This window comes from Excalfactoria chinensis, chromosome 7 (genome assembly GCF_039878825.1).
Source record: "Excalfactoria chinensis isolate bCotChi1 chromosome 7, bCotChi1.hap2, whole genome shotgun sequence".
In the NCBI taxonomy this organism is placed as follows: domain Eukaryota; kingdom Metazoa; phylum Chordata; class Aves; order Galliformes; family Phasianidae; genus Excalfactoria; species Excalfactoria chinensis.
Genome location: NC_092831.1, coordinates 128559 through 141290, shown reverse-complemented (window position 1 = coordinate 141290; position 12732 = coordinate 128559). Strand labels below are relative to the sequence as shown.

The 12732-nt window shown below is 36.7% G+C and overlaps 1 protein-coding gene across 20 annotated transcripts in view; it reads right to left on the bottom strand.

The window, feature by feature from the left end:
* BAZ2B (bromodomain adjacent to zinc finger domain 2B) overlaps positions 1–12732 on the bottom strand; it is a 94474-nt gene that overhangs the window by 33813 nt on the left and 47929 nt on the right. For 8 of the 20 annotated variants that reach the window (XM_072341762.1, XM_072341772.1, XM_072341766.1 and 5 more), the window contains 9 exons: positions 11615–11776; positions 10364–10557; positions 9374–9574; positions 8285–8683; positions 5298–5907; positions 3780–4076; positions 1777–1837; positions 1149–1257; positions 781–882 (listed from right to left, as the gene is read on the bottom strand). In XM_072341762.1, coding sequence (XP_072197863.1) covers positions 781–882; positions 1149–1257; positions 1777–1837; positions 3780–4076; positions 5298–5907; positions 8285–8683; positions 9374–9574; positions 10364–10557; positions 11615–11776 — 2135 coding nt within the window. The remainder of the gene's footprint in view (positions 1–780; positions 883–1148; positions 1258–1776; positions 1838–3779; positions 4077–5297; positions 5908–8284; positions 8684–9373; positions 9575–10363; positions 10558–11614; positions 11777–12732) is intronic. The other 12 variants (XM_072341769.1, XM_072341773.1, XM_072341781.1 and 9 more) reach the window with 5 other exon arrangements.

The window sequence follows — 12732 nt, the reverse complement described above, 5'->3', positions numbered from 1 at the left end:
GTCACACATGGGAACAACTACAGTGTAGTTATCTATCCAGACTTCCATGGTAACATATAAAGATGCTTATGTTTTAAAAAAGAAAATCTATTTATTGACTGAAGTCCAAAATCTTTTGCACACATCCTGAAGAAAAGGCAATATGACCAAACACGGAGAAATAAAGCATAGATCAAAGTACTGATTACCTTTGAATTATAACATTACTTATTATTGTGTGCTTCCTATACACATCTAATAGTTATACCACTGTAAAGCATAACCACTATATTCCCTTCCTCAATGATCTAATGTTTCTAGTGCTTCCTGATAAACCAAACACTTGAATTTAAAAATGTATTTTAGATATATAATGAAGATACTATGAAGATGAATACATGAAAGCAGTGTGATTTAATGCAAACACAGACATTATCATCAATACTACGTTTCTACAAAACAGGAAGACAAGTTTCGGTTAGAAATAGCCGAACACTGACTCAAGATAAAACATGGAACTCTGAGTTCCTTCGTGCTACACGAAACCAGGCTCAGAGTTAGTCATGAGGCATGCTGAACTCTTGAAAGCTCCTACTGAAATCACTGAGAGGTGCAGTTTTCAACACTGCCAGGGATCAAAATGTAAGCAACTCACAATTATTATTATTAAGAAATACGCAGAATTTTTAGAAAGAATTATCTAAAAACAATAAATGCTTCAGACTGCAGCAAAAACTACTTCATCCAGAGTTATGTTAATGTTCCTTGGATCAAAGACTTTACTTTTTAAAAAGCGGATACCTGCGGTCCATCTCTGGCTTCATAGAAGTCACCCACTCCTATTTTTGCACTGAAGCTGAAATTGTCCCTTGAGATATCCATTATTCCATTTCTGCTGAGATACTGAAAAAATCACATATTTTTCCACTTCAGCTTGTAAATAATTACAACCCAGCTTTGATGTACAGCTAACTGTGAGTGTAATGATTTGCATATTTGATCAAGGTGATATACAGACCAAATCAGCAATCAGGCTGAGAAGTATTTATCATCTCCTCACATCGTGTATTTTGAAATAAGGATCTTTACTAGAGGAAAAAGTGGCATTCTATTATTGCAAACATGCTTGATAGCATGGGAACACAGAAGAAAACAATTTACTTTAATACCTTTACTACTTCAGGATACTGTCTCAGCTTCTTTCCACAAGGTGCAAAATACGCTACTTCTCCCTGAAGGCGACCACCGAGGTTTCTTATTCGGGTTTCTCTTTGCCAGCTAGAATAACATGAAATGGATGCAAATAACAATTTGCTTCTTAGGAAATAAATAATGCCAAATCCAGAATTTCACCTGAAGTGCACAAGTTGCATTCTGATTTGACAAGATTATCAAACAATCAAACAGGAAAGAAGAGAAACTGTTACAATGCTGACTGTCAAATTTCTAATTGTGTATGGATTTATTTCTATCAGTCTACTGATAAAACACAGGTTTTAGAACAATATTTCAAGGAGTTTGAGCACAGAATGAACTGAAAGAATTAACTTCCAGCGGCAATACTGCAAAAAAGCAAGCCACGTTTGCAAAGGAGTAAGTTAGATGCACAAATGAATGCATGGAATATGCTGACACTTCTAAAGAGCCCTGCAGTTACTGAGGGCTGAAAATCTAAATTCTGGAAGCTCTTTTCTTGTTTTAAAAATTCATGGGGCTGAAATACATCATTTACTCCCCAGCTGATTTTTGAAGGTATTATCTTCCCCTTATAGAATATGAAGTATATGTGCAACCTACCCATATTCCAGAGGAACACGCAGCTCCCGTTCATCTGTTACTCTTCGTCTCTTTGAAATGCCTAAAAAATAATTTCTTATTAACACCTGAACTTACAAAAATGAAAGTGACCTGTTCCTAAGCTAAACCTTCAAACTTACACCCCAAAATGAATTTTTACATTTTAGATGTAATATATCTAAAACACCAAGAAAATTAATGCAACTTATTGCTCTCTGGAAATACTTTCGCCAGCAGTTTAACTTCTTTTTCTAAAACAAAACAAAAAAGCCATCATGCCTTGCTAAGCTGCTTGTTTATCTGTGTCAGGTATTACATGGAGAAGCACTATAACAATGCCAAACACATCCATATTTCTATACCAGACAGTTTTTTCAGTACAGAAGATAAAAAAGGAAATAATCCTTACTTTAAAAGTCCTTGTATGACTAGATTCTGTCCTCAAAGTGCACTTTGTATGAGACTGTGGTCAACTGCCAGAAGCAGAAAAACTATTCTGGCTATCCAGAATTGGGATGCCATTTGCTTCATTTGGTGCTAACCAGGACTTGAACCAAAAATACAAGTGAAAATCAAATCTGGGGTTTAAAGAGTGCTCAACACTGGTACTTTCCTCAGGTTATTTCAAAGAACTGTAGGTTATCAAATATATACCCAGACAAACTTTGGAAAGATACATTTCTCAAAAAGGTTGTCTGAACCTTTTCATTGAAGAACATCACACAGCTCTTGCCCGTGTAAATGGACATCAGAAAGTACACCTTCCAAACTTGCTCCAAATTGTTAGTTAGGAGTATTTTATGCTATAATACCACAGGTTTCTAATGAAGATGACTAGAAGATGTCTAAGCAACTGTTTATTAGTACCCTTCTCAGAAAACAACATGGAGCTGCCCATGCTTGGATGCCAAACTTCTTGGATGCATTGCTGCAGTCTTAACTAATATGACCTTCATATTACTTCAAACTGTCATGGTAGAAGGAGCAAAGCTGTTTATCCAAATACAACTGAAATGAGGAAAAGCTATGTAATGGAAGTCAGATATAGAGAAGAGGCCATACACCTCTTCAGCAACTGATTACCTTTAGGTAAAATGAGTACAAGAATATTTTAATAGCATTATAGCCATTCTTAGTAGGGAAAAAAGTATTGAACCTAACACAAGGAGACAAAACTAACACACTGAACCAGTTATCTCCACAACTAACAATAAAAATCACCAACCTTTTAAAAGCATCATAAATCAAACCAATTTTTTGAGAAACAAAATTAACTTTGTACTTTTAAAAACATGGATTATTCTAAATACATGTGAAATCTTTTACCATGTAATTCACTGTTCATGAAAATAACATGAAGTTGATCACATACTCCTTTAAAGTTAATGTAGTTGATGACGTGGCATCTTATTTGTGTTACACAGAACTAAACTACAAAGGCCAGCCTATGAGTGTATGTTGCAATTAAAAACTTATTTCACTTGAGTGTTAAGTATCAAGTTCCCAATTCAAAGTAGTAAACATACAAATTGATTTGTTACTGTGCAAATTGAGAAGTCTGACTTTCAAAAAAAAAAAACAACAAAAAACACAGGCTTTTCTGCAGCAGTATCTTTCCAATTAGTTATCCACTACAGGATTATCAACATAGCAGGAAAATTCTGTTTTTTTCAGTAATTCCATGTTATCTCTACAATCTTATAAATTACTAGTTCAGAGTAATATGCTTGATAAAGACTAATCAATAAAGAACTTTAGCATAATAAATATAAAATCCAACTATTACTTCCTACTTGCAAGTACAAAATTACATGGACTAAGATGTCCTAGATTGAATGTAATGTTAGGTTTCTAGCTACCTGCAATTCTGCTGACTTAGGTCTTTTGCAAACACTTGTGAAAAGATCACCTGATACCAGTGTTTAAAATACTTTTCGTAAGTGCCTTTACAACACATGTCACTTAGGTGTTACACTGTATTATATAAAAAGACATTCAGATACCACAGTGTGAACCTGGTGTAAGAGTAGTTGGTGCTGTCCCAAGAAAAACTGCAGGCTGGGTCTCAGGACATAAGGCAGATGGTGCAGAGCTTGGGGTCTTTGCTACTTGGAGATTTAGTGGAGTAGAATGAGCTGCAGGACCAATGGAAGAGCTCTTCATGGACGAACCAGTTTTCTTCACTTTTACTGGAGTTTTTTCTCCCTCAGTATCTGTATCTGATTCATCTTGGTCCTTATCATCCTCATCATCTTCATCTTCAGACCCATCTGTATCTGACTCAGAATTACTGTCGGACTCTATTAAAAAAAATTATAGCAAAAGACAGATTCAGACCAGTTAGTTTGCATCAGACATGCTTAAGGTTTAACATTTGTGAAAATCTTTGGTCTTATTAAATACAGAGGTTTTCTGACTTCAAAATTTTTATAACATTCCTTGAATAGCAACCAGAAGTTATAATGAATTACCTAAACTTCAAAATAACTAAAATTATGGCAGAATAAAGTAGTTCTGTGTTACAATGCACTGTTGTTCCTCCGGAGGAAGAGAGAGACAGAAACAGAAGTGTTTTAAGAGACTGTTTACCACAGGACAGACTACAGCTAGATTGCCCTGTGAGCCTGGCACATGTGCCCTCTACCACCATGGGAAGGGCAACTAGACAAGCTGTGAAATCCTGCACAAAGAGGAAGAAGGAAATGGAGGTGTGGCAATCTGGACAAAGTTAGAGATAGGGTCAAGGACGGACAGGATAAGGAACATCAAAAAGGTGACAGTTCTGAGGACAACAGAAGGTGTGAGGATAAAAGGTAAGAAGAGAATAACAAAGATGGATTGGGATGCAAGGAATGTGGGCACACATGGGAATGGAGTGGCTGGAAATATAACGGACTCTTCAAAACAGATCATGCCTTTCTGAATCACTTCAGTCTTCAAAAACAAATCAGAAAGTTACCTATTAATGAAACAGCCTTTACAACTGTCCTGGTACGATTCTCTAAGCTCATTCACTACTGTACTCCTGAATAAAGCCTGGAAAAAGACTTTTCATACCAGTCTTGAAAATTTGAAGGCAATTTTGTCTAGTGCCTCTCTGGCTGAGGAAGGTTGCTCGGCAGATGGGTTCTGCCTGTCAGAACCATCAACCAGCCCATCCTCTCCAACCCTCTCCTGTGCACCCTGCCATGGAAGCAGTACATGAATTGCAGGTTGGGTGATTTATCTGGATATCAGTTCTTTGATGGCCTTTCCAGAATGTCCCCGAGCCCTATTTACCAGGACAGCTGAAAGTACGCTTGCCATGTGGCTAAGTACCAGAATATCGAAAACATGATTTTGGATGTGACACAAGGAAGGACTGGGAGGCATGCACTACCTTCCATGCTACCTGTAAGACACTGGGTGGGCCATGCTGCCTCAACATTGCCTTCCCCTATTTAAAAAATACGGAGGAAAACAAATATGTTTTTAACACATAAAAAAAGTTTTTGCTTTTCCTATTAAAAAGGTTAAACCACCTGATTGGCTATCATCAGAATCATCATCTTCATCATCCTCATCTTCATCTTCATCGTCGTCATCATCATCATTTGAGTCGTCAGATTCTTTACTGCTGGGGGCATCTGAGTCTACCCCTCTGAACTGCTCCACCACCAGTTTTGCAGACGGAAGGCGGTGTTGTGTTTTTACTGCATTTACTGCATTATTGCTGACTGGTTTATCCTTTCCTGAACCAGGTAACACAGGAGAGGTAGAGGGCACAACAAGTGTCCGGTTACCAGTTGTTTTTTTCCCACATGCACTCAAGTTCACTGGCAAAGAAAAGGGGGTACTGCTAGCAATGGCTACGCTTTCATTGATCTTGGTTTGGGATTTCTGTTTTGCAGTAAGTGCAAGAGGAACTTCCTGGATGACGCTCTGAATAACTCCATTGGGTTGGTGATTACCTAAAAGTGCATTTGTCAGGAATGGATTAGAATGATTGTTTTCCAAAGATGTGAGTTTTTGGTGAGCTGGTGAACTAGATGTTGGTTTTGAGCTTGACAAAGATGCAATAACCTTCTTCAGGTTCTTAGATGATTCCTGTTTCTTTAGCTGCACTGCTGGGAATGTCTGTTTATATTGTTCCTAAAGAAATAGAATAGAAAATGAGTAAAATCTGAGTATTTGCTTTTTCAGCCAGATGAACTCTATTAAATCACATATCTGATTTCAGAAAAGCTCTTTTTAATAGAATATAAGTGCTAGCTACAGAAGATGAGCAGTTGCAAAATCTTTGTGTCTGTCCAGTAGCTTTCAGTGTAAATCACATAGGACAAGATGAACTGAAATCAAAATGAAGCTGATTTAATTATGCAGGAAACCTTATTTGCTTCCTGCATTGCTCTGGATGGCAATTTCCATAAAGAAATTAAATATGATCTCAAACAGAAAAAAAAAATAGACTACACTTATGTAGCTACACAGGGATGAAACCCCTTTTTACTCATTTCAATATATTTAATCTCTTTACTGAATGGTCCATTTTAAGGCACATGGTAAACACAACACACTAACGGCTACAACACCAGCCAAAATCAAACAGAAGGCTCTTGGCATAAGAAAACGTTACACTGAAAATTGTGAGAAAAAAATGTTACTACTCAAAAGAACTGTGACAGAAGCTTTTCATCCCTGAAGAAGAAAAGTAATTCTTGAAAATTCTTCACATTAAGTTTAAAATCCCGTAGTAGACACAAGTGCAGAAACACGTGCATGTGGAGCCTAGGCTGCATAACGCCTCAAATTCTTCAAAAATAAGGAAAATACACTTTCTTTGATTAAACAAGTAGAACTAACATGGAGCATCTTAAATCAATTTTTAAATATTATCTCAAATACATTCCTGGAAAAACTACTTCTTAAAACTAAACATGAAACAAAGATCTATAAAATAGATATTTATGTAGTGCTTATTTCCAGTAGAAAATTACAGAAATAAAAGCACTAAATGGATGACAGATAACCACTTAAAGACCCTTGACCTAAATTTGATACTAGAAACCATTTCCAATCAAAAAGATAGGTGTTTCCTTAATGACATTTATTTACAAATTCCAGTTAAATGATTAGCTTATTTAACCTCTGAGAAGTATTTGGAAGGACAAAATGATTCACTTCCAGTCTAGAAGAAAAAGTGTTACTCTAAGTTCTTTAAGTCATGAGTGAATTGGTGAATCAGACACCACTTTTCTGACGTTACTTCTAAAACGTATTAAAATATGAAGTATCTTGATGTACATTTATATATGCATATGTATACACACACACACACACACACACAACCTCAGCCTCAACTTCCTAAACTTACACATTTTCATCGCCATCCAGTCTCCACTAAAATCAATCTGAATAGGAACTACAAAAACTCAAAGCTAATCAACAAAAATGATTCTACCACAATCACAAATTGCAAAACAGAGTACAAAATCAAAACGAGTTTTTTAAGCAACAAAACTGTTGGCATAGTTATGTATAAGCATACTGCAGGGTCCTGATCAGTAAAAAGAAATTTTGCTGCAAAGGTTATACTGAGTTTTAATAGTTAATCCACAAACATCTTCCCATTTGCACAGAATAAACACAACAGAAAAAGAAATTTACAATGCTTATAAACCAGATACGGAAAACATTAAACCAGCATTTCAATTAAAACCTGGAGAAGAAAAGCTAAAAATGCCCATCTCATTTTTGATATATGACCTGCTGGAGAGGAGCTCTGCAGAGAGGGACCTGGGCGTCCTGGTGGACAGCAGCTTGGCCATGAGACAGCAGTGTGCCCTCACGGCCAAAAAGGCCAACGGCATTCTGGGGTGCATTAAAAAGAGCGTATCAAGCAGGTTGAGGGAAGTGATCCTCCCCCTCTACTCTGCCCTGGTACGGGAAGAGAGAAGATCATAACCTTCATAAGCCACTGTGCAAAAGCTTACATCATCTTAAAATTATCCTTTTGTTTCCAGGTGTTATTGGGATTACTGTATTAAAGACTGTATACTACTGTATTATCAATGAGTATACAGATGTTCTATAGAATACAGAGAAGTAAGAGTAGTAAGATTACCACGTTGGGAAAGATAATCAGAGATAAACGGAAAGTGCAAGAAACACCATGAGGATCAATCTCCAGAAAGAGATCCTTCCCCAGTGGCAGTCAACCCTTTAATGAGGTCCAGGAGAGGTGCAGCCAGGCTCCACTCCTTCTGGTCACACAGGTGAATTGAATTGCCATCACCAGTGCTCCCACGGCTGACTCAGCGCACATCTAAGGTGACCAATCAGAGGTTCAGGCCATGATTCAACAGTTCACATACAAATACAAAAATTACTTATAGGAACTTCAAAGAAAAGATCCCAAATTAGTAAGAAAAGATTGGAGACCACTTCAAATTGTATTTAAACATCAGATTTAAACACAGTTTGATAAGGTGACAGTAAGTTTTGTTAAGCAAACAGCTAGAACACTCACTCGTTTTGATCGTACGTCACTGACCAAAGGGATGGATTCTTCAGAGGTATTCTTATTCCCTGCTTTGAGAAGGTCAGGAGGAGGAACTACGATTTTTAAATAGGCTTCCTTTTTGGCTTGATGTACCAAAGACAAAGGTTTCACATTGGGAACCAATCCTGTAGACTGTATTACACTTGTGTGTTTGTTCACAGATTCCTCCTTCGCCTGAGAGCTTTGGAAAATAAACGGAAGTTGCTGTGACAAAACCTGAGGCTGCTTCTGCTGGGACTGGAATGATGAATGAGTCTGGGAATCAGACACAAGAGGTATCTGCTGGTGGGTTCTTTTTTCTTGGGACTTTTCATGGGCTTTCTGCCCATCGGTTTTCATATCTTTTACACCACTATGCATTAGCACCTGCAAAACATGCATTTATGAACATTCATGTTAAATTACTTAAAGATGATGGGGGAAAAGAAAAATCATCCATCCTAAGGGAACAGGTATACCCTTCTTGGCAGAGGATGAATAATACTAACCTAAAAATAAATCCTGTGATATATTTAGTTTATTTTTCTTTCCAAGACAAGAAGAAAATAGTAAAGAAGAGCACTAAAACATAACTGCTTTTAACAAGTATTCTGACAGTAAACCTAATAAATTACACAGCATTCCAATTTGTTCTTCTATTTGTTATCAGGAAAAGTAATCATTTTACTAGGCAAAAAACAACCACCAAGGTGCAATATCTTGAAAAGGTACACTTTCCACTCAGTATCAGTGCACAGCACCTAACTACTTGGTGCTGTTGGTTGTGACTTTTGTTGCTGTTGTTCATTGTTTGTCTTTCTTTTTAAAATATATTTCATACTTGATAAGAAAACAAACCTTCTAGTCCCTCAATAACAAAAAAAAACCCCACACATACAAAAAAGGGAGGGAAAAAAGTAAAGTAAAAATAAAAAAAGATAAATGAAGCAAAACCCAGCATTCCTAGCATTCATTAACATGCAAATAAATGATTATTCCCTGGTAAAACACTAAATAATTTTTTCCACAAACAACCTCCAATGACAAGACTGCAAGCTGCAGAATGAGATGTCATACCTTGTTCTTGTTTTCGCAGTGTGCTTCATTTTCGGAATCAGATTCATCATCTTCACTCTCTTCAGCACTCTGGTCCTCCTCCTCCTCTTCATCCTCCTCTAGGTCATCGGAATCACTGCTGCTTATGCCTTCACTTGATGTGTCTGATGAGGAGCCTGAGTCGCTGTCACTGGAGCTTTCTACTGCTTTTTTTCTGGGTTTCTACCAGGTAGATGACAGGTTTGTTAATGGTTCAGCTTTACTTTGATGTATTACCTTATTTTAAAACAAAACCAGTACGATTCTAGAGTAAAGGAGCCTGTAATCCCATAGTACAACTGACTGTCTAGGCAGTTTTTGCTGGGAACTAAAGAGGAAGAAGTATTTCTCAAGGTGATGAAAATGAAACAAAGGTCACTAGGTTTTGCCACAGCAGTTTTTGGAGCACTTAACCTGCAGATCAGTTAAGCACCACTACATTTCAAAGCAAATGAAATCTCATTAGAGATGAGAAAACTGGTCTGGAATGCAGGTCTAGAAATCCACAAAATTCACTGCTTCCAAGATTTTCAAAAATCAAAAGCTTTCTCATGAAATAACATAGAAAGAATGCCAACATGTTGGATTCACAAACTGTTGTATTAGGCGAAATATGGGGATATCGGGCTGTCACGCGACAGGCCCTCCCTAATTTCTGGAAGGATCGATGACGTGTACAAGAGAGGCGTACACGAAGAGCATAGTTTATATAAGTGTGTGTTTGCTTTAAGAAATCGCCATTTTGCCGCTCATCCTTTTGGTGTTACTTCGGTAATTGGTCCAGCTGCGGACTTCTAGGGTCTTAAAGTCTTCACAAAACACATTTTAGAGAAACATTCATTTAAGTTATATTACTTGTAATTTCACAGTATTGTATTTCACAAATTGGAACACTCACCATCTCTCTCTCTCTCTCTCTATTTTTTTTTCCCCCCCCTCCAGCTGAATCATTAATTGTTTACACATATTTACCTTATCTTTGATTTTGTCAGCTCTGGTGTCCAAAAGCTGAACTTTGCTTTGCTCCTGGTTGTATTTACGGCCTCCTGCTCCTGAGGTTATAGCTTTTACTTGTCCTGCAGGTGTTGCAATACTAGTGGATAGTACAGATGTGCTGATAGCAGACGCTGCAGTAGTACTGTTCCCATTCAGTGATCCATTTATACCTAAAGATAACAGATTTTACACAGTGATACTTGAAAAATCTAAAATAGCAGATGCTTTTGGAGATGTTCCAGTCACAGTAACCTAATTTCCATAGTCCCTTAAGAAGAGCCTACTCACAGTCAATTTCTGTCATAAACTAAAAAATGTACCATCCAAGAATCAGCCTGAATTGCCCACAAATTTATTTTAAACCACAAAACACAGAGCACTCATGCAAACTGCAAAGAAATATAATGTCGTAAAGAAAAAATATCTGAAATCTACACAAACCTAGAGTTCATTTAGGGGCAGAGTAAGATTCTCCAGAAAATGATTTTAAAAAAACCAACACTACATTCCAGTAAATATTTTGCTGAACAGTTTGCTTCAGATTCTGAACAGTCTCATCTTCAAAGAACTACAGCAAGCTCCCAGAATTTTGAAGTTCCGAAATGTAAAAATTGAGGGGGCAATAGGGAGTAAAAGTTGCAGGAATGTTATTAGATACAATATTTGTTTTCAAGTTTGCTAATTTATTTGTCAGAAAGTGTGTTTTCTAAGAAAATATCCCCAACACCAAGAACTCCGCAATGCCAGGACTACTATCAGAATGATTTCGAAATACAAATCAGTATTGTAAAACTACTGTAAAAAAAACTATGAAAACTAGCGAAAAAGTTTAGTTTGTACTTCAAGCAAATGTATGTAAACGTGTTCAAAAGATGTAAAATAATGAGTTTAAATGCAAAAAAAAAAAAAAAAAAAAAAAAAAAAAAGCCTAACTCAGCTGGTTTTCACTGAGATCATCACCCTACCACTTCTATCACTTCCCTCCATATACTCCCCCCACCCAGTAAGCTACTGTCTGCTTCTTATATGTAGAACAGACTCCAAAATATATAAAAAAATACTATTAGAAAAAGTATTTTGTTATTGAAAGCCCGTACTTCTATGTTTCACACTTCACTGGCAGAATAAATTCTTAGAGAACTTTTTTGGAACGGACAACGAGAAGCAAGGCTCAAATTCTACATTGTGCAAGTGCGTAATTATTCACACAGTAATTTCGGCTATTACCTTTTTCTAAACTGCCACGATTATTTTTTCCTGTAGTTCTTGGGTGGAATGGAGTAGAATCATGGTTCTGGGCAGGAGGTGCAAAGAGTGGTGAGATACCCAAGAGCGGTGGGAAAAAAGCTGCCCCAGAGCGAGAGTGAGAGTCCGCTGTTCGCCACCATTCTGTACCACAGAGCAAATAAAAAACAAACTTCAGTTTTACCAGTTATACACGTATGAATGTTCTGATGTAGAATTTAGAGCAGACTTACTAAATTCTGGTGGGGAGTAACAAGATACCACCAAACATGTTTCATAACTTTAATTTCTTGTGGTAATTCTGGCTATAAATACTTTAAGCCACTGAGGTAAAGATTTTCTATACAGTTTTACTTATAGAAACTTACTTACATATATCCTTTCAGTTTTTAAACGGAGCTTATAAACAAGATGGAGACCAACTTTTTATGCTGCCTGTTAGCAATATGACAAGGGGGTACAACTTTAAAATAAAAGACGGTTTATGTACATTTCAACAATGTATGTATGTATGAATGATGAATGTACAATGTATGTACAATGTACAATGAATGTACAATGAATGTACATTTCAACAATGCTGATCTCTTAGTAAAAGGAACTATAACTGTGAATACCTTTATTAATATTAATGAACTTCATAGTACAATACAGTAAGTAAAAATAAATATTTAGCTAGTGCCTAAAAATATAAAGCATCAATGCAGAACCTGCAAAAATATAAAGATATTCTAACTATGCAAGGGGCACTCCAGCTTAGACTGTGGGTGTCAAGAATTGCTTACAGTGGCAGAAATTAGAGTGCTTCCCACTTTTCTCTGTTGCATTTTAATCACTGCAGTGCTACTGAAGTTAGTCTTCTACATGACTCTCAGCAACAGGACTCTAGATCTTCCCAAATGCATGCATAATTTCACAGTGCTGATGAACCTCTCATAGTGAAAAACTTGAAGTAATGAAAAAAGCTGAATAATGGTTTATATATACACAAGTAACAATCACCTACTCTCACAGCTGGTTAAAAAACCTAATTCATTGGAACAGAAAAAAATACCTGTTATTTTATATGAAGAGCAAAGCACTGGCTATCTCATTAAAAT